The 22,711-nt window shown below is 43.0% G+C and overlaps 1 protein-coding gene across 1 annotated transcript in view; it reads left to right on the top strand.

Moving 5' to 3' along the window:
- Positions 1-9,289: 9,289 nt before the first annotated feature.
- The window catches only part of LOC143982353 (peptide methionine sulfoxide reductase MsrA-like), a 29,040-nt gene continuing 15,618 nt past the window's right edge, over positions 9,290-22,711 (top strand). Inside the window, exons 1-4 of the mRNA XM_077480991.1 lie at positions 9,290-9,437; positions 9,638-9,706; positions 9,793-9,912; positions 20,456-20,560. Coding sequence (XP_077337117.1) covers positions 9,308-9,437; positions 9,638-9,706; positions 9,793-9,912; positions 20,456-20,560 — 424 coding nt within the window. The 5' untranslated portion in view covers positions 9,290-9,307. The remainder of the gene's footprint in view (positions 9,438-9,637; positions 9,707-9,792; positions 9,913-20,455; positions 20,561-22,711) is intronic.

The following is a 22,711-nucleotide window of genomic DNA, read 5'->3' as shown; positions in this document are numbered from 1 at the left end:
ATATAAAAAAAAAAGGAACAGTTACTTTGCTGAGTAACTAATTACTTTTGCAATGTAGTAACCGAGTTACTAACGCAATTACTTTTTGGGAGAAGTAATTTGTAACTTAACTCATTACATTTTTAACCTCCCTGGCGGTAGGATTATTTCGGATTTTAGGTGCTAAAAGCGGTACAATTATTTTGCATGAAAATTTGGCGTTTTATATTGTAGTCCTGCAATTCTTAGGAATAACTCTCTTAAATCTGTTCAAACCAGAGTCTAGCAGACATCCCGGGTATGATAAAATTTGAAAAATGAAATCATAAATTATAATATAATAAATAACTATAAATATTTATACCAAATAATAATATAACAATAATACAAATTATTCAATAATGTAATCAAATCAAAAACACTCAAATTTGCTCAGTTGCAGAATTGTCATTATCTTTACTTTTCAATATTTGATGACGGATCTCCGCACAAATCGCTATCCCTCAATTCTGCGAGTGATTTCAATTTATTATCGCTGTTTTCTAGCTGGCCTAAAATCATTTTTGATGTAAAGTGACAGCTTTGGTTGCTATGGACAATCTCCAGTTTCCAGGCATAAAGAACAGTTTTTACATTGTAAAACTACATGCAGGACACTGGGTAGAACACTAGGGACAAAGGGGATGTGAAATAATTACATACAGCAATGTAATCTGTTACATTATACTGTATGTATAGTATGTGTTTCACTTTTTGAATTTGGTGCCGATCTCCGTCCCCGTGCGTCGCAACGCTCGCAGGGAACGGAGATCGGCTCCGTGATAGATCCGGTGGAGGACGAGCCGCTCGTACAGCGGGGGACATCGCTGGATCCAGGGGACAAGGTAAGTAATCTCCTCCTGCATTCAGAGATGCGGTCCCGAGTCTGGCTCGGGGTTACCACTTTTGGTACAAAACTTCCACCGCGAGCCAGACTTGGGAACACCCCCAGGGGGGGTTAAAGTGAGATGACCAACACAGGTGACATCCTACAAGGCCCTGCATGTATATTTATTTATTCACTTTGAATGTTTTAGTTTTCACTTTCACGGTTGTCACTTTTGATTTTATTATCACTGTTTGAGTATATTAACATTTTTTCTGGATGAATTAGCACTACACTATTTTGCTGTATGTAATCTTTGGACTTTGTTTGAGTGTTAGCAGCTTTTTTATCATTTTTGACTTTAGTGCAGTATTTTTTCACTTTCACATTATTGAGTGTATTGTCACATTACATGGGTTGCAGTCAGGGGCGGATCCAGTCTCAGGAGGGGCACTGCCAGAAAATACTTTTTTTTGTGGGCAATTTATCAGGGAAATGGCTGGTGTTGGCGCCTCAATCATCCTGGCACCATGGTTGTTATGGTGGCATGATGATTGAAGCACATTATTTCTATCATTACATTGTTATATAAAATTAAATAGTTCAACTCACCTTAATGCAGAACCAGTGGGAACCCTGGGCATGTCACTTGCCATCGTCGCCTGCCACCAGATACAGATTGTCACTTGACACTTCACCTGCCACAAGTTGCGGATTGTCACTTGCCACATGTTGCTGATTGTCACTTGTCACGCCACCTACCACACTTTGCGGATTTTCACTTGCCTGCTACAATTGCCACTTGCTGTGTCACTTTCCTGCTAAGGTGGGGATTCTCACTTCCTGTGTCCCAGAGTGAAGTCAGGCAGCAGAGAGATGATGTAATCTCTCTGCTGCCAGCGGCTGCCTGCGCATTGAGAGCGAAACTGCAGGGATGCAGGGCGGGCGCCAGACGGTGAAAGATGATGTCATCTCTCTGCTCCCCCGCCCCCACTGACCCACTGATTGGCCAGCTGCCCACTCACCTGCTGAGCCACCGACTCACCCACTGAGCCGCCTGCTCACTCACTAAGCCACCAAGTTGCCAGCTGAGCTGCCCGCCCACCAAACCGACCGTGCTGCTTGCACACTCATTTTAATAATTTCTCGGAGGGGAGGAGGGGGCAATTGCCCTGTTGCCCCCCCCTGATCTGCCCCTGGTTGCAGTATGTCCCTTTTTTTGGTTTTTGCGTTGCACTTTTTATGTTACTACTGTATGTAGGCTACATACTGTTCATAAAGCATACACAATGGTCACATCTTGTGGTGAAGGTAATATTACGCTTGGACGAGCTTGGAACTAACAAACTATTCATATTTCAATAAAAGCTATAGAACCACAAAAAATGTAGGTATTTGGAAAGATATGGTGATTTTAGGTAAGCTGGGCACGCTGAGAAAGTGTGTTGTAATGGGTGATAAACTAAATCAGGGTGATGGCAGACACAGCAGCGACTCGGTATAATGTGTGAGAATGCAGTGCGTTTGGTGACTACGCATACACTTTACAACCAAAGATTTGTTTGTGACTAAATCGAGTGTTGTGTGTGCAAACACTATATACACATTACAAATCATGCCTTCCACAAAGACAATTTGCTGTTTCTCTGTTACAAAGAATGAGATCAGAGCAGGAAAAAACACGATCAACGATCTTGTGATCTGTCTTATATTTGTGTGCCCTTTTTTAGCTAGAATAGCACATTTCTTGTTTCCAAGAGATGGTTTGTAAGGTTACAATTCCTACTGTACAGTACTCTGTTTACTGCAGAATTCCAATACTCTCCTTTCACCACCCACATGAATGCCCAGAAACACCCATAGCAACCCTAGGATCCACCCACATCATCTCCCAGAACTGGCACAAGCCCACCCTGAAATTACAGAGGCTCAAAGCATGATGGGACCTGTAGTATCAGGACCGGTAAAAGAAGGAAACAGGAGTAGAAAGTGACATCACAGACATAGAAACCACAGCTAAAAGAGGTAAGTTGCACATAATCTGACACTGGGGTTGCGATTCATTTACATGCACAATACATCTGCTGTTTTGGGGAGGAAAAGCTGGAGTTCTTCTTTAAAATACTCCTATGATAAAAATTATAGACCCCTAATTTCTTTGTAAGTGGGCAACCTTACAAAATCTGCAGGGGATCAAATAATTATCTTCCCCACTACCGACAGTGGAGGAAAGCAAACATGCAGGTGTTGCCCATAGCATCTACCTGTTTTTTGTAGATTTAAAAACCGAAGGAAGAATCAGACTGGCGGCTAGCAGCCGGCATGTGAGCATCACCGAGTCAGAGCTCCGAGCAGGACAACAAATCCTTCGGCCATCCTGGGTGTCACTGACACTGATCCTGCTCCACACAGCCTCCGTTACACTACCGTGACCCGGCGGAACGCAGCAGCATGGTAAAATACGGGCGCACACCTCTGGAATCTCCTGCGAAGCGCCTCTCTCAGTTTGCATGGGGCTCTCAAGATGGCGGTGGCCATGAGGCAGACGAACAAGGCCGAGTAACACGCAGCAGAGCGGCGCTGGGAGATCCTCCTCACATCCTGACAAGGTGAACCCGCTACCCCCTAGAGCTGAGGGAGCACGCAGGGGTCCCTCCAAAGACAGGCTTCCGAGGGAAGAACTAGACGGGATGGCCAATTCAGAGGGGGAGGGTGAGCCCTCCTTGAAGCAGATTATGGAGGCTATGTGCACATGTCAGGCCGCTCTAACTGAACATATAGATGGCAAAAGAGCTGAAATGTCTTTCCTAAAGAATGATGTACAGAACATTAGAGAAAGGGCCACTGAAGCTGAACGGCGAATTAGTGACCTGGAAGATGTAGTGCGCCCACTGGAACATAAGGTGCAGGATGTTCAATATTAAGTAACTGCTCATACTGATAAGCTGGGGGACATGGAAGACCGTCAGAGGAGGAACAATATCCGCCTTGTTGGTTTCCCTGAAAAGGCTGAGGGCAAACAACCTGAGGACTTTCTTGGGGTATGGCTTAAGGATAATATGGCAGAAACCACCTTTTCGCGCCTGTTTGCCATAGAGAGGGTTCACAGGGTGCCATTGAACCCCCCCCCCCCCTCCTGGTGCCCATCCACGCCCGATGATCGCCCGTATTCTGCACTTTAGAGACCGTGAAAGCATCCTGCGTGCTGCACGCACAATAGGAAATCTGCAATATAACGGAAACAGAATCTCTATATATCCTGACTTCTCTGTGGCTACACAGAAGCAAAGAGACAGCTTTGTGCATGTTAGGAAGAGTCTTAGAGATCTACAAGTGGCTTATAGCATGCTCTACCCGGCAAAGCTGAGAGTGGTAGACGGGGGTAAAGTATCCTTCTTTAACTCCCCTACTGAAGCATCGCGATGGCTGGATGTTAGGGGACGCCCGCACCCTGAAGCTGGCAGCTGACTGCATAGTCTACATTCTTTGACCAAATCTGCAACACCGTAACATCTTTTCCTGAAATTAGCCAGGAGGCTGAAGATCATTTCCCTCGTTATGTTGTGACACTGCAATTACAAAGTAACTAGTCCTGTGCGGTTCTATCTGATATCCAGACGAACCGCCTCTACCGCTCCTCCAAAATAAGTTGGGGTATATTTTGTTCCCCCCCCTACTTTTCCCCTTATTTAGACAGTTTTTTTCTCTTGTTGACCTTTTTATACAAGGTCGATATAGCTATGGTTATAGGGTATAGGCGCACGACATGTTTGGGTTGTGTGCAGGGTGGGATGGGTTGGGTAGTTCTGTTTGCTGGTTGGTGCTGTGTGCTGTTGTCTCTCTCTGTTTGTATCCCCTCAGGCTGGAAAAGATGGCCGAGACCTGGATAGGTAATGCTCTTCCAATGCATACGTTATATTATAACTGTCTTATTGTCATGGTTATGCAGTGATCTTCCTGTTTGCTTACCTCCCCTCATGTGTTCAGACTAAGAGGCCAGCCACTTCCACCTGGTGGTTTTTATAACCTCTCCTCTAAGCATGGCTCCACCCCAGGCTCTATCAGGGAACCTTATATTAACCTGTGCACTGCAAGCCAACAGGGCTGATCAATCTTTGTGTGTTAGCTTCCTGTTACCTGCCGTGTGCTCTTCTGTTGTTCCGTTACTGACTTTGGCGTGTCTTTGATTATCCCTGTTTGCCTGTGATCCTGACCTTTTGGCGTGTCCCTGACTATTCCTGTCTGCTTGTGGCCCCGGCCTTGGCTTTTTACCTCACTATCCCTATCCTCCTGTTGCCTACTGTGGGTGTGAGCTGGGGGACCCTGGGGGTCGCGACCTGGAGCCAGTTGCAGCCAAGTCCATCCTCACCACTAGAGGCGCTGGTGAACACCTGCTGGCTCTTAGACTCTGCGCCCCAGGGAATCTTATGCTCTAACCCCAATGGGATCTGTTTCCCGTCTGCAGCAGTCAGCTGTAGGGTCCACAACCTTGCGGTGCACTCCTGATCCCTACGGTCTCGCCTCAAGGTGACCTGACACTTATACATGGTACGTGAAATAGGTATATTATCATGGAATGTCCGTGGTATGAACTCAAAGGTAAAACGCTCCCTTGTCTTTGACTTTATACGATGATATAAACCACATATAATCCTGCATCAGGAAACACATCTTCAAGGTTTTAAGGTTATGGCTCTGAAAAAAGCCAACATTATGAGAGTCATACATGCTGAATATTCTATGTACTCCCAAGGGGTGGCTATTTTAGTCACAAAAAAAGCAGCAGCTCATATTGTGCAGGTTAAATCAGACCCTAACGGCAGATATGCTATCTTGGTTTGTCAAATGTTTAATGTGTGTTTGACTCTGGTATGTGTGTATGTTCCACCGCCATTCTCCTTCCAAATATTGGACAGTATTCTACATGAAGCTGTACTGATAGCACAAGGCCCACTGCTGTTGATGGGAGATTTTAATGTGGTGTCGGATGGGGTTCTGGACAGGCACGGGTGTGCATCTGGCTCACGTAATACCCTTGCATCATGGCTGGACAGTTATGCTCTCACGGACGTGTGGCGCTACAAAAACCCGGGGGTCAGTGCATACTCGTGCCACTCGGAGACCCATAAGACGTTGACTAGAATTGATATGCTCCTATCCTCAATAGATGGTCTCCCCATTATCTCCAGGGTTAGGTACCTTCCCAGGGCACTGTCGGACCACCCGCTTGGAGGTCACGTTGGACCTAAATATCCCTACTGGGAGACGACAATGGCGACTGCAAACACAGTGGCTGCAGGAGGAATATGTGACGTTGAAATGCAAGGAGGCTATGGGTCACTATTGGAGGGAGAATGGTGCTGTGACCACTGTACACACACAGTGGGAGGCCTTTAAAGCTACCATGAGAGGAATTTTTGCTAAAGAGACGAAAGACTTTGCAAAGGCCCTGGACTGTGAGGTGAAACAGCTAGAATGTGACATTACTCTTGCAGAACAGACATACATACAGGACCCATCCCAATCCAACTGTACGGACCGAGACCTCTCCTCTTATTTTGATGATATAGATCTTCCACTACTGCCCCTAGAGGACAGTGCTATTTTAGAGCAGTCTATCACCTCTGAAGAAATAGCTGGTGCCATTTCCTCCTTCAGACCGGGTAAATCACCTGGATTGGACGGTTTTCTGGCGGAATGGTACCAGCTCGACAAGGAGAGTTTAGTCCCTCGCCTTCTAAAAGTGTTTGTGGCAAGGACCCACAAAAATGTGAATCGTATAGACCGAACTCTTTGATCAATACTGATGCCAAAATACTGGCCAAAATTTTGGCCGGTAGATTGCAGTCGGTGATTCTCAAACTGATCAACGCCGATCAAACAGGTTTTATCCCAGGCTGCTGCACTCAAATGAACCTCAGGAAACTCTATATGAATATGCAAATTTCCCATGCTAATATCGATAGCCAAGTGATAGCCTCACTCGATACAAAAAAGGCATTCGATTCGGTAGAGTGGAAATACATGTTCTCTCTACTGGATAAAATGGGTTTTGGTCCGAGGTTTGTGAATTGGGTTAGATTATTATATAATGACCCCCGAGCCTGTATCAGAGTGAACGGACACATTTCGGACTCTTTTCAGATTGGGAGGGGGACACGACAGGGATGTCCCCTATCCCCTCTCCTTTTTGCTCTGGCTATAGAGCCCCTGGCTGCCAAACTTAGGACTCGGGGTGACATTAAGTGTCTTTTGGTCAGGGAGTTGGAGGAACGTGTTTCGTTATACGCAGACGATATGCTGCTTTATCTTGGGGACCCTGACCAATCGCCAGCCAATGCATTCCGGGTGATCGAGGAATTCAGAGACTTTTCGGGGTTTTGGATAAACTGGGCCAAATCAACGCTATTTCCCCTAGACCCGCAGCCAGGTTTAGTGCCCCCTCCTCGCTGTCCTCTGACAGTCACAACCCAATTTAAATACCTAGGGATACACGTTCAATTGCCTGTCGAGTCATTCACGGAGGTGAATCTATGGCCGGTAATTCGAGACTTTAGAGACAGAATACAAAAATGGAAGGAACTCCCGCTCACTTTATTAGGAAGAGCCAACTTATTTAAAATGATTTATCTCCCGAAATTTCTATACATACTCTCCAATGCCCCGCGATTTATCCCTAAAAAGACTTTCGGTTATATTGACTCCTTGCTGACCTCCTTTTTGTGGGGTGGCAAGGCAGCTCGAGTATCGCTGACCATTCTGCAACTACCGGTGGGGAGAGGGGGTCTGGCAATCCCTAATCTTCACATGTACTACTTGGGGTCACAGTTAGTTCAGGCTCATTGGCGTATGTTTCCGCAGCTGAACAACGCAGCGACAGCAGTGGAGGCAGCTGCGGCTTCCTCCTATGAGACGCTCTTAAATTTTTTCTTTAGAGGTGAAGTACCGACGGAAAGTGGCATGACTGCACAAGTGCTAGAGACATGTACAAGGCATATACGGGACGCACCCTCCTACGTATCGCCAAATGTCCCCCTGTGGTTTAACCCCTGTTTAAAGATTTTTTCCTCCTGGACGATGGACATAAGTGGGCGAGGCATGGCCTTGTCTATTTGCATCAGCTCTTTGACAATGGGGACCTTAAAACCTTTGCACAATTGAAAAGAGAGTTATTCCTGACTCATGGGCATTCCAGTATGCCAGACTGAAACATGTGGCTCATGCTCAATTTGGGACTGGGCCAATACTTTTGGAAAACACAAGAATGGAAAAATTGCTTGCAGAACCGGAGCACACAAAACGTGTCTCTACCTATTATGCGGTCCTTATGGCCAAAAAACAGCCCAGTGAGGAAAAAATGAGGAGCAGATGGACGGAGGTGATTCCGGAGATGACTGAGGCCCAGTGGGAGGAAGTTCTAGCCTCCTATGGGCCTACAGTCATTTTAGCTCGGGACAAACTTATACAGTTACGATACCTTCACCAAATGTATTATACCCCACACAGACTATTTAGGATGGGCAATAGAGATGACCCTACTTGCCACAAGTGCCAGGTGGCAGATGGCACCTTTATTCACATGGTGTGGGAGTGTGGTAAAGTAGGACCGTTGTGGTCACAGGTGTCCCAGTTTATTGCAGACACTTTTGATCTCCTGAATATATGTAGCCCACTCTTGGGACTCCTGGGGGTAATAGAGGATGAGGTGATGAATAACAATACGAGACAGTTCCTACGATTGCTGTATTACTATGTCAGAAAACTTATAGTCTTGAACTGGATTAAGAGTGAGGTTCTTACCTTATCCGCATGGAAAGGACTGGTTAATGCAAATATTACCCTGTACAGAATGACTTATGAAGCAAGAGGTAGTAAGAAAAAAATTTAATAAAATCTGGGGTAGATGGATAAATTCTAAGGAAACTACACCATGCGACACCTAAAGGACATGACTATACACCACTGTCGAATAAATATTCAATGAGAGATGCTATTGGTGAAGGCATATCTGGGGGGGGGGGGGTTAAATTGTTTATTAGTTTGTTCTTTGCTTTGACATACCACATGCTGATGATGAACGATATGACCCGTAACTAATATGGGTAAATGGTAAATTATACAGAAAAAAAAAAAAAAAGCTATATGTGCTAACATATCTTTATCTGTGGACCGTGCAACCTTGTAAACAGTCCATACTTCTGCTGCCTTGTTGACTATGATTGAGATTGTATTCTGTAAATGATGCCTTCTTTTTTTATGTATGTACACTTGGCAAATAAAACTTAAAAAAAAAAAAAAAAAAAAAAAAAAAAGAATCAGACTGGCTGTCAGAAGAACCTTTATACAAAGATCCTGTAAGAAAACCCATATCCCATTTCATTTAGATACTCGTGTCTCTTTAACTACCGTGGCTTACTGGTTACTTATTAAAAATGTGTTAGTAACCTCTGCCCTATCAAGGTAATGATACCCTATAAAGCACAGCACCTTTCTGATTTTTACAGTCAGCATAACACAGCAATGCCTAGTAAAACCATTCTCCCCACAGCCCAAGAGGCTCTACCAGGGCGGGCTGAAGCCCTTCAAGTGTCAGGTAAGAGCAGGGTAATGGAGTTCATCAACATGAACATTGTTCTTAGAAGATATTTCCTGGAAAACACACATCCTCACAGCTTGAAGTTTACCCTTATCATTCAGTAACCAATAATTTACTTAACGGTTCTATTAGATCACTGCTGTACTACCTGTTTCAGAATTTTTCCATTTTTGATTTAATCCATTTTTTTTTCACAGCCAAACATGCTATCAATGGAAACTCAACAATGGAGCCATTCCCAATTGGTCATGAGCTGGCCATGTTTGGTAAGTTCATAAAGACAGGTTTCATAGAGCAGAAGTATGGATCTGTGTTTCTCTATCAACTGATTGTAGTTTCTGGTGCTTTTTAGGTATGGGCTGCTTCTGGGGAGTAGAGCGGCTGTTCTGGAGACAGAAGGGTGTCTTCTCCACGCAGGTAGGATATGCAGGAGGGTACACTCAACATCCCACATATGAGGAAGTGTGTACAGGTAATTTTCTTTTTTGTTATACTTTTATGTCTATTATGTCTATTTTCCACTTTGTCCTGTATCATATTTTAATAGAAAAGCATCTTTCATACAAATTTTGCCCAAAAGTTTGAATTTTTTTGAGGGATATGACTTCCCCCAAGACATTTACAGTACATATTGCAAGGATTTCAGCAAACAATACCGTGGATCATTGTCTGCTTTTGTTGCGCAGACATTAAAATTGTTCTTATTATACAGGATTTATATAGATATACGATATACAGGGAGACTGTACAGTTATGGTACAATTTATTACACAAGGGTTAGGAGGGCAAAAAATCTTAGGCACTTCCTCAGAACTTTCCATATCAGAGGACTTGCTTTTATAGTAAGTATGTGATCAGTCTCCGTTTTGTAATTAGAAACATAACGGCACGCCCAACCTATTTTTTAGGCAGACAAGGGTGTTCAGCAATATCGCATGCTGAGTTCCTGTTAAAATCCATACAAGACCCAAAGGGCCTGGTATGGATTGGGAGGGGACACCCACGCCGATTATTTTAACATTTTTGTATTGCTGGCAATGGAATTGTATTGCCAGCAATTTAAATGTAATTTTTGTTCTTTATAAATGTCCATTTTGCTGCAGCAGGTTCAGTACAGATGCGCCACTTTACAGGTAGACTAATGCCCTGTACACACAACTGGACTTTCCAGCAGACTAGGTCCACCGGACTTCCCAGTGGAATTCCGACGGAGTTCTGGCGGACTTCCAAATGAACGGACTTGCCCACAATTGGACTAAAGTCCGTTCATTTTGAATGTGATGAGTTACGACAGGACTAGAAAAGGAAGTCAATCTCGCCACTTTTATTGGTGAGATTGACACCTTGTTAGCCCCGTCGCCTGGTATGGATATTAAGGGGAAGCTCCTACGCCGAAAAAACGGCGTGGTGGTCCCCCCAGAATCGATACCAGACCCTTATCCAAGCACGCAGCCCGGCCTGCCCCCCTCCTGAGCCATACCAGGCAGCATGCCCTCAACATGGGGGGATGCCCCCCGCCCACAGACCTCGGCAACCAACGGACAGGGTTGTTGGGAAGAGGTCCTTGTCCTCATCAACATGGGGACAAGTTGCTTTGGGGTGGGGGGCTCGCAGGGTGCCCCCTTCCTCAAAGCACCCACCCCCCCATGTTGAGGGCATGTGGTCTGGTACAGCTCAGGAGGGGCTCGCTTGTCCCCACCCCCTTTACTGACCGGCCGGGCTGCGTGCTCGGATAAGGGTCTGGTATCGATTTTGGGGGGACCCCACTCCATTTTTCAGCGTAGGGGCTTCCCCTTAAAATCCATACCAGACCAAAGGGCCTTCCCTCTCATGCTTACTGCGATAGGAAAATGTGTTTTTTCTATTGCAGCATGTTGCGGAATGTACAGTACCCCATCACGAGATCCTATTGCGCTGGAAACATTCTCGCAGGCAGGTGCTGTAGCTGCCCACGCGTCGTATTTGGTCCATCGGACCAGCATACAGACGAACGGGTTTCCCACTAGGAACTGAGTCTGGCGGAGTTCCGTCAGGAAAATTAAAAACATGTTCTATTTCTAAAGTCCGTTGGATTTTTGGCATGCAAAAGTTCTATGGAGCCCACACACAATTGGAATGTCCAACGGATTCGTTCCGTCGGACCTTTTCTTTCAAAAAGTCATGTGTACGCGGCATTAGGGGGCACTTTATTTAAAGGAATTTTTCTTTTTTATTGTTTCACTTTAAGCATCATTAAAATCACTGCACCTGTAAAAAGGATCTTTTAAAAAAAAAAATGTTTTGCATTGATACATGTCCCCCAGGCCAGTACCCAGGCCCCTATACCCCTTTTATGGCCAATAACTTGGATATACAGTGCTTTGCAAAAGTATTCACCCCCTTGGCTTTTTACATATTTTGTTACATTACAGCCTTTAGTCCAGTGTTTTTAATCTGAATTATATGTGATGGATCAGAACATAATAGTCTAAGTTGGTGAAGTAAAATTAGAAAAATATATACATAAATCTATTTTTCAGAAATAAAAAAATGATAATTGGCATGTGCAAATGTATTCACCTCATTTGTTATGTAGCCCATAAAAAGCTCTGGTGCAACCAATTACCTTCAGAAGTCACATAATTAGTGAAATGATATCCACCTGTGTGCAATCTAAGTGTCACATGATCTGTCATTATATATACACAACTTTTTAAAAGGCCCCAGAGGCTGCAACACCTAAGCAAGAGGCACCACTAACCAAACACTGCCATGAAGACCAAGGAACTCTCCAAACAAGTAAGGGAAAATGTTCTTGAGAAGTACAAGTCAGGGTTAGGTTATAAAAAAATATCCAAATCTTTAATGATCCCTAGGAGCACCATCAAATCTATCATAACCAAATGGAAAGAACATGGCACAACAGCAAACCTGCCAAGAGATGGCTGCACACCAGAACTCACGGACTGGGCAAGGAGGGCCTTTATCAGAGAGGCAGCACAGAGACCTAAGGTAACCCTGGAGGACCTGCAGAGTTCCACAGCAGAGACTGGGGTATCTGTACATAGGACGACAATTAGCTGTACGCTCCATAGAAGTGGGCTTTATGACATAGTGGGCCAGAAGAAAGCCATTACTTTCAGCAAAAAACAAAATGGCACGTTTTGAGTTTTTCCGAAAAGGCATGTGGGAGACTCCCAAAAATGTATGAAGGGAGGTGTTTTGGTCTGATGAGACAAAAATTTTACTTTTTGGCCATCAAAGAAAATGCTATATCTGGCGCAAACCCAACACATCACATCACCCAAAGAACACCATCCCCACAATGAAACATGATGGTAGCAGCATCATGCTGCGGGGATGTTTTTCAACAGTCGGGACTGGGAAACTAGTCAGAGTTGAGGGAAAGATGGATGGTGCTAAATACAGGGATATTCTTGAGCAAAACCTGTACCACTCTGTGTGATTTGAGGCTAGGACGGAGGTTCACCTTCCATCAGGACAATGACCCCAAACACACTGCTAAAGCAACACTTGAGTGTTGACTTAGTCAAAGCCCAGACCTCAATCCAATAGAAAATCTGTGGTCAGACTTAAAGATTGCTGTTCACTAGCGCAAACCATCCAACTTGAAGGAGCTGGAGCAGTTTTGCAAGGAGGAATGGGCAAAAATCCCAGTGGTAAGATGTGGCAAGCTCATAGAGACTTATCCAAAGTGACTTGGAGCTGTGATAGCCGCAAAAGGTGGCTCTACAAAGTACGGTATTGACTTTGGGGGGGTGAATAGTTATGCATATTGTCTTTTTCTGTTATTTTGTCCTATTTGTTCATTTGTTGTTTGCTTCACTATAAAAAAAATCTTCAAAGTTGTGGGCATGTTCTGTAAATTAAATGATGCAAATCCTCAAACAATTCATGTTAATTCCAGGTTGTGAGGCTACAAAACACGAAAAATGCCAAGGGGGGTGAATACTTTTGTAAGACACTGTAAAGCCGCGTACACACGGGCGGACTGTCTGGCCAACTTAGTCCGTCGAAACACATTTCAGCGGACAGTCCGCTCGTGTGTGGGCTTCAGCGGACTTTTTCAGCGTGCAGTCTGGCGGACTAAGTATTTCGGAATTTCCGTAATATTGTCCGTTAGACTTTGGTTTCAGCGGACAATCCGCTCGTGAGTAGGCTAGTTCGACGGACTAAGTATGGCGCATGCTCAGAAAGGATTTACACGGCGAAAGGTTGCATTGCTGTGTATTGGACTTCCTATTTCTAGTCCCGTCGTACGTGCTGTACACGTCATCGCGCAAACTTTCGACGGACTGTTTTGCATCCGTGTGTGGTCAAGTCCGTTCATTCGAAAGTAGGACGGACTGTCCGTCGGATTGTCTGACGGACTAAGTTGGCCATACAGTCCGCCCGTGTGTACGCGGCTTTAGCCTTCAAAATGGGGACTTTTGCTTTTTCAAGTTCAGGTCCCATAGACTTTAATAGGGTTCGGGTCTGAACTTTTGCGATGTTCGAGAGTTCTGGCGTGAGCCAAATTGGGGGGGTGTTCATCCCAACTCTATCTAGGATGCTGTAGAAACTTCTCGTAATTCTTGTAATTTTTTTAAACTGGATCAGTGGACCTTACTGATTCTGCATGGGCCCTTGGGCTCTACTAAGTCTGCAGGGCCGCATCCTGGTTATCTCACGATGCATTCACATGCCATATTCCAGTGCAAAATTCTACTTCTCTGCCTTCCTAACATCCTCTCAGGCTTTCAACCTCCGCATCTTTCTTTTGCACACCCAGTGTCACACTGTGCAATGCAGTAGAACCTCATAGGCTTGTAATGATGATGTAACTACTTAATATCAAGAGAGATTCAAATTCTTTTGCCATCGGTGTATATCTAAACCCAAAAACAAAAGTGTAATATATTACATCTTACCAGTCCTTAGAAATGATAATTGCATTAGTTTCCTTTTTTCTGGTTAAGAACTTGTTTAGCAAGTACAGAAACTACCTGTGTTTATATCCCTGATGCATCTAAAACATAACAATGATAGGTATCAGCCCAAAAATGTGTACAAAACAAAGTCCACAAGGGAAATGGGGAGGAGAGAACAACGGGGCTTTGTGATACCAAAGGAAAATACAGCATGTCATGCAGCATAAAAGACAAGTATTTTATTGAAAAATATTAAAATGATACCTGTAAACACTATAGGGGGAAGTAAATGTAAATGTTGTTGACAAACAATAAAAGAAAGGTTTCATACAACATATAGCAATATTCCTGATTCTAGGATTCCAAGAAGCCCCGATGTGTTTTTCGACCTTGAGGGTCTTCCTCAGGAAGTTGGCCTTGGATAACAAATCAAGAATCTCTCTAGGGTACAAAAATTAAGTAAATATGTCTATATGTATACTCATTATACTTTTGTACCCTAGAGTGCTTCTTGATTTGTTATCCAAGGGCAATACCCTGAGGAAGACCATCAAGGTTGAAACGCGTCTGTGAAATGAGTCAATGCTTCTTGGAATCTTACAGTCAGGAATATTGCTATATGTTGTATGAAACTTTTATTTTATTGTTTGTCAACAATGTTTAGATTTACTTTCCCCTATAGTGTTTACAGGGGTCATTTTAATATTTTTCAATAAAATACTTGTCTTTTATGCTACATGACATATTATATTTTCCTTTGATATCACAAGTCCCGGTGTTTCTCTCCTCCCCATTTGCCTTGTGGACTTTGTTTTGCACAGAAAATACCTGTTCATCTTGTAGTGGTTCATTTTAGTTTCAAACTATGTTTAAATGGTACAGTGTACATACACCTACCTACAAGATTCTGAACATGGGACTTTAGTGTGCATTTTTAAAGAATGAGAAAATGGTTGTTTTGGGACTGTATAAAAAGAGCACATGAACTGTGAAAAAAGGTTTAAATACATTACAGTTATAAGTAAACAAAAGTCTTATGCCCCATACACACGATCAGAAATTCTGCCAGTCAGATGTGAGCTTTTGTTCAGAAATTCTGACAGTGTATATGCTCCATCGGACTTTTGCTGGCAGAATTCCAGCTAGCAAAAGATTGAGAGTAGGTTCTCTATTTTTCGGCCGTAAAAAGTTCCTATCCGAAAATGCGTCGTCTGTATGCATTTCAGATGCGCAAAAAAATCACACATGCTCGGAAACAATTTGACGCATGCTTGGAAGCATTGAACTTCATTTTCTGGGCTTGTCGTAGTGTTGTGTGCCACTGCGTTCTTGATGGTCAAAAGTTCCAAGAACTTTTGTGTGACTGTGTGTATGCAAGGCAAGCAGAATTCCGTCAGAAAAACCATCCAAGTTTTTTCTGACGGAATTTCCGATCATGTGTATGGGGCATAAGAGTTTCTTAAAAAAAAAGAAGAAAAAAAGCAGCTGCAGCCTGAGTAGAAAAGGCTCTCCCCTGCCAGCATGCTTAGAGTAGGATCTCTCTTCTCTATGTGGAAGCAGTGGTCTCTCTGCAGATGCCTAACACACCCCCTGCCGAGTTAGAGCTAGAGCTCTCCAATCAGCATGGAACATGAGTTTTGCTGATTGCAGACTATGGACTGATTCATAAGGGGTATACCAAACCTCTGCAGAGTCCACTTCCATATGGAGGGCAAGGGTCCCTCTCTACGACATGCTGACAGGGAACAGTCTTCTCTACAATCTATTCTAAAAAAAATATTCTTAGGAGTCTATTTATAAAACATTTGTTTTGCATTCTTGCAGACTGAATGAATTGTGGATATCATTTCAGTAATAGATTAATTCTGATGATCATTGGCGCAATCTAGTGGCCAAAATGTGGTATATTTTCTCATTGAGGTATTTCAGAAAACTATACTGCATATTGGCCACTAGGTGGAGCTGACAATTTTAGGAATGAATCTGTTACAGAAATGACGAATTACAGCCTGCACAAAGGCGCGTGACATTCATCCAACCAGAAATAAACCCCTAAAACTTTTAACAACTTTTGTTTTGAATTTACCTGAAATGCATTTGGCTAATTTAAACTAAAATTAAAGTCTAAGTTTAGTTAAAATTAAAATAAAATAAAAATTTTTAAAATAAAATCAGCACAAGGGGCGGTACTCAAATTTAATAAGAAGTGTCCCTAGTGCTGGTGCCAGCGCCAGCTGCCCTAGTTGAAATCTGCCCAAAATCACCCTCCCTCACCCTCCAAACGCACACACACTTGCAGCAGAAAATGTAAAACGTTCGGTGCTGCGGGTATTACACCACTGGGCTTGTCAAAGGCACTTGTTGAGAGCGACGACTTTGCCCGCCCTTTTCTGCCCTCTCCTCCATTCATAGAATCTGTACTATAGCTTCCATCAATGAAAAGCTCTCTATGAATGGAGGACTTTTCATTCCTCTGCCCTCCCCCACTGATAGAGTGTTTTTCATCAATGGAAGATATAGTACAGTTTCTGTGAATGGATGAGGAGGATAAAATGGGGTGGGCATAGACGGCACTCTTGACGAATGCCTATGACAAATCCAGTAGCTGTATTAACTCCTGCGGTAATAGAAGATTACTGCTGTGGGGGGAAGGCCGAGGACGAAAGATTTCAACTGGAACATCTGACACCAGCACAAGGAACACTTCTCTTTAAATGTAAGTACTGTCCCTTCTGCTGAAAAAAACAAACAATAAATGACTGTGCAGAGGAGGCGTGTCAGGACAAAGTCTGTTCATTGGAGGAGATCACACTGAAGTTCCCAGCATAGCTAGAGAACAGATCACGGTGTGCTCTCCTGCTTAGTGTGGTCAGTTTTTAATTGGAACGCAGAGGGACTGGCAGGAAAACCAGGAATTTCACATTAAGGAAGCAATAGAAAGAGAACAGAAGACTTTTTCATACATGGTACAGCAGGTACATATCAGGAATATCATATGTTGGGGCAACAAACGCTTTATGCTTTAAACTGGGCTTAAAAAAAATAATTCTGTTAACATATCATTTCGATCCATCTGTCATGCTGAAATGTTGAACTCGTTGGAAAATTTCCACTCAATCAGTGCATGCAGCCAATGGGTGCTGCAGAGCTGATCAATGAATTCTGAATATGGGGGAGTCCTGCTGTCAGAATACAATGAGACAGCGGGGAGGCTGATCGATTATATAAAAAAAACTGAACCATGTATGGCCAGCTTTAAAGACGACATACACAAATTAATAGCAATTCAAATTTTTACCAGTTGTACGCCACATTATGTCACTAGGGGGCAGTCTAGGACTTGTATTTGCTATGACTTCAACTGAAGAACTACTGGACTCTTCACTTTGGATGCTAAAACCAATCATGAAGTCAGATGTGTAAGTAATGGGTTTACCCATCTAGTGTTGCATATGATAAAGTGTATCTATTCCAGTCTTAGTTGTGCATTATTGTTTTTTTTTTTCACTACAGGTTCTTTATATCACTGATCATTTTCATACTTCAATACTTTTTATTTTTGTATTTAACAGACCATTTTGGAGCAAATAAACAGAAGTTCACTGTTAGCGTTTACATATACTTTAGAAGGCCATTACACCCATGATTGATAAATAGGTTATTTATACAAGTTTATTAACCACTTCAGCCCCGGAAGGTTTTACCCTCTTAATGACCATGCAGCACGGCGTTGTTTTAACTGATGCGGCGCTGTACCAAAATAAAAATGATGTCCTTTTTTTCCCCCACAAATAGAGCTTTGTTTTGGTGGTATTTGATTACCTCTGTGATTTTTATGCACTATAAACAAAAAAAGCAACAAATTTGAAAAAAAAAAAAAAAATGTTTTAATTTCTGCTATAAAACACATCCAATAAAAAATGTAAAAAATCGAATTTCGTCATCAATTTAGGCCAATATATATTCTGCTACATATATTTTGTATATTTTTTTTTTGTATTGTCAGCAATCAGAAATTTTTAGCGGGACTGCAACATTGTGGCGGACAAATCAGACACTTAACTGACACTTTTGACACATTTTTTGGGGACCAGTGAAATGATTGCAGTGATCAGTGCTAAAAGTATGCGCGGTTACTTTACTAATGACACTGGCAGGGAAGGGGTTAACAAAGGGTTAACTGTGTGCCTAGATGGTGCTTGCTAACTGTGTGGCAGTTGCTCTGACTGGTTGATGGCAGAGATCGGTGTTCCTGCTTATGTAAACAAGGCAGATTGCCGTCCTGCCTCTCTCGGGAATGATTGCGGGTGGCCGGTGGACATTGGGTCCTGCTTATTGGCTCCCCCTCTGTCCAATCAGCATGCGATCACGCCTCTGGTGGCATGCACCCGCCCCCCAGTGTCTATTGCATGAAATCACGTACAGGTACAAGATTTCGTGCAATAGAGCCGGCCTGCTGCAGTACAAATACGTTAGGTGGTCAACAAGTGGTTAATCCAATGTTTTGTTATGTCCCACAAGCTATAAGGATTGAGTACCTATGTATGTACTCCTTTTACAACAGCTACTTAAAAATATCCCTTATCTTGGATTCACTGTTTTAATGGTCACAGACCTGCAACAATTCTGCAGCCAGTGAAATTGAGGTTATTAGTGGTAGCCTTACATTTGTTTTATTGTTCCTTTTATTCTTACTTTGTACATATCTTTCAACTTTCCAGGTATTTTATAGTAGACAAATGGTATATATGCCTGTGAATAATAGAATAATATGCCCTTTCTGTGTAAGACTTAGGCAAGCCATACATGATTCTTTTTTGATGGAATAATAAAAAATAAAAAAGAGCTATAGTATTCTGGAGCCTTTCCCGCTGTCAGAATACAATGATCAGTATCACTGATAATTTGATAAACCCAACAGGCTGGTTGTACACAAATCGCTCAATAGATCAGGTTGTGTACCAGCTAGCCCATACATGGTTCGAAATTCAGCCGGTCACTGCTGAACTGGCCAAATTTCAATCCATGTATGGCCTGCTTTAAAGGACCTGAACTGAGTGAAATGGGTAGACTCACACTGCTGATCTTCTCTTCAGAAGTTCATCTAGTGCAGTGCCCTCCAAACTGTGGCCCTTTGCTTGCCTTTATCTGGCCCTTGGAGCACATTTCCTTCCACTCATGCAACGGGACACTATTCATCCCACTGACACCAAGGAAGGGGCACTATTCCTCTCACTGACACCAATGATGAGGCACTATTCCTCCCATTGACACCAAGGAAGGGGCGCTATTCCTCTCACTGACACCAATGATGGGGCACTATTCCTCCCAGTGACACCAATAATGGGGAACTATTCCTCCCACTGACATAAAAGATGAAGCACTATTGCTCCCACTGATACCAATAATGGGACACTATTCCTCCCACTGACACCAACGATGAGGCACTATTCCTCCCACTGACACCAACAATGAGGCACTATTCCTCCCACTGATGCCAACACTGGGGCACTATTCCCCCCACTGATACCAACAATGGGGCACTATTCCTCCCACAGATACCAACAATGGGGCACTATTCCTCCCACTGATACCAACACTGGGGCACTATTCCCCCCACTGATACAAACAATGAGGCACTATTCCTCCCACAGATACCAACAATGGGGCACTATTCCTCCCACTGAAACCAACAATGGGGCACTATTCCTCCTCCTAATGCCAAAGTTGCACTGTTTACTCCCACAGACACCAGGAATATTTCTTCTCCCGCTGGCCACAGTTTGGCCCCCTTAAAGCCTGAAGGACAGTAGACTGGCGCCTTGTTTTTAATGTTTGGAGACCCCTGATCTAGTGCTTTCAGAAATTAAAGTCAGTGCCTGAAACAAATATGCAGTTAAGAAATTTGCACTTCTCTCCAGTTTTGTAATCTGAATAATTAGTTCAGGCAATTAACATGGAAAGTACTAAAGCCAGAGTCAACTAAGCTAGTAAAGTTTAAAAATGGATGTCCCCCTTATTTTTCTCAGTACAGGTTTGTAAAAAAAAAAATATTACCAAGAACAATTGCAAAAAGGTTTAACATACTTTTGCTTTTCTCCCAAGGTCTCACCGCACATATCGAAGTTGTCCGGATTGTATTTGACCCTAAAGTTATAACTTACGCAGACTTACTGAAGTTGTTCTGGGAGAACCATAACCCAACTGAAGGTACATTACTTGTTCATGCATATTTAAAATAGGGTGGTTATCAGTGAAGAATTCCTTGATAGGAAACTTTCAATAAATAAAAAAATTTTAAGTAATTTTTTTTTTATCATTATGTTCAGTACTAGAAAAATGAAAAAACAAATACAAAAAACGATTTTACCATCTGCAGACAGAAGAGGGAGCTATAGGCAGAAATAGAAGCATCCTCTTTGCAGCTCTTGTGTTAAAAATAGACCTGAATAGCAGACAAAAAGTCCGATCGGATTATGTTGTCTGAAAATCCGATCGTGTGTGTGCTGTGGGATTCTGGCACTTTGAATGGACTTCTTCTCACTTCCCTTTTTTTGGTTATGGACAAGAAATAAAGGGAAATTTCCCCAAAGGGACACAGATAGTAAGGGCTATAACCCTTCCTTGCTGAATTCAAAACAAAAAAAGGTCAGCTTTTTTACCCAAAATAAAATGACCTAAAACCATCATAAAAATTATCAACCTGCAGGGAATCAGAAAAGAGCACAAAAGTCTATTAGACTTAAGTTTTTATTAGATGTAAGGCAGTAAAATTGGAAATACATATTACAGCCTCACTTTTTTCTGAATCAGTCTTTTTATTACTCTTTATTACTATTACGTTTATTACTCATAAAATCTTTTGAAAGTAAACACAACTGAACTTGCTGATTTTTCTTGAAAGTGTTTCACCCACAGTAAAGTGGTGTCCTTAGTTTTGATGAATAATCATTAAGCCCTGGTTCACAACAGTGAGATTTGTCATGCGATTTGACAGTTCAAAAATCACATGACAATTTGCATTCCATTGCGGCAATGGAATCCTTCAAATCTTTGTGACTTAAGTTGTAGCGACTTTGAAGAAGGTTCCTGCACTACTTTTTTGCAATTTCATTGTGACTTGCACTGACTTCTGTTAAATAGAGTCACAAGACGCAATTTAATGGCACATCAAAATCGCACTGATTGGCAGCATTGAAATCGTTCTAAAGTAGCGTGATTTCAAAGCCGCACTGGTGTGAACCAGGTCTAAAGTGTATCTAAACTCCAGAACAAAAATGGATTATATTGCAACTTACCACTCCATAGAAACGGTGGCTATGTTAGTTTTCTTTTTTTTTTTTTAGCCTTTTTATTTATTTATTTTCACCTGGTGATCCTGTGAATAACACAATTAGGGGGTTGATTTACTAAAGGCAAGTAGACTGTGCACTTTGCAAGTGCAGTTGCTCCAGGGCTTAGTAAATCAGGTAAAGCTACACTTTGCAAAAATACTCAGTCACATGCAAGGAAAATTTAAATGCAGCATTTGTTTCCATGTGATTTGATGATGGCAGTCAGCAGAGCATTCCCTTCTTTACAAAACTCTGAAGCAACTGCAGTTCCAAAGTGCACTATTTACTTTTAGTAAATCAACCACTTCCTGTCTTATGGGTAGAGATGGACGAACTTCCGACGGGACGTTTCGCGAACGCGAACCGCGAACGCGGCCAAAAGTTCACGAACCACAAAGTTTGCGGCGGGCCCCATTGACTTCAATGGCAGGTGAACCTTAAAAACCTACAGGTCATATTTTCAGCCACAAAATACTTACTAGCTGTGCACACATAGCCCCACCTCATGGCCACTGACATAACACATGTATGAAGTGAATCTGGGATCAGCAACTACAAGCATTCTTTTTTTATCTGTGAAATTTTGACAATTCAGGACTCAGGAGCGCATGAAGGCAATGGAGGCGAGGAAAGGTCAGGGTAGGCAATGAAGAGGGTGCAGGAGATGATCACCAGCAAAGTGATAGAGAGCACTGACACCAGCACCGTGATAGAAAGCACTGACACCAGCACTTTGATATAGAGCACTGACACCAGCACCGTGATAGAGTGCACTGACACCAGCACCGTGATATAGAGCAATGACACCAGCACCGTGATATAGAGCACTGACACCAGCACCGAGATATAGAGCACTGACACCAGCACCGTGATAGAGAGCACTGACACCAGCACCGTGATATAGAGCACTGACACCAGCACCGAGATAGAGAGCACTGACACCAGCACCGAGATAGAGAGCACTGACACCAGCACCATGATAGAGAGCACTGACACCAGCACTGTGATATAGAGCAATGACACCAGC

This window comes from Lithobates pipiens, unplaced genomic scaffold (assembly GCF_037356315.1).
Source record: "Lithobates pipiens isolate NorthernLeopardFrog02 unplaced genomic scaffold, aLitPip1_a1.2 Scaffold_16, whole genome shotgun sequence".
NCBI lineage: Eukaryota > Metazoa > Chordata > Amphibia > Anura > Ranidae > Lithobates > Lithobates pipiens.
The sequence above is the reverse complement of the archived record's forward strand: the minus strand, read 5'-3'. Positions and strand labels throughout refer to the sequence as shown.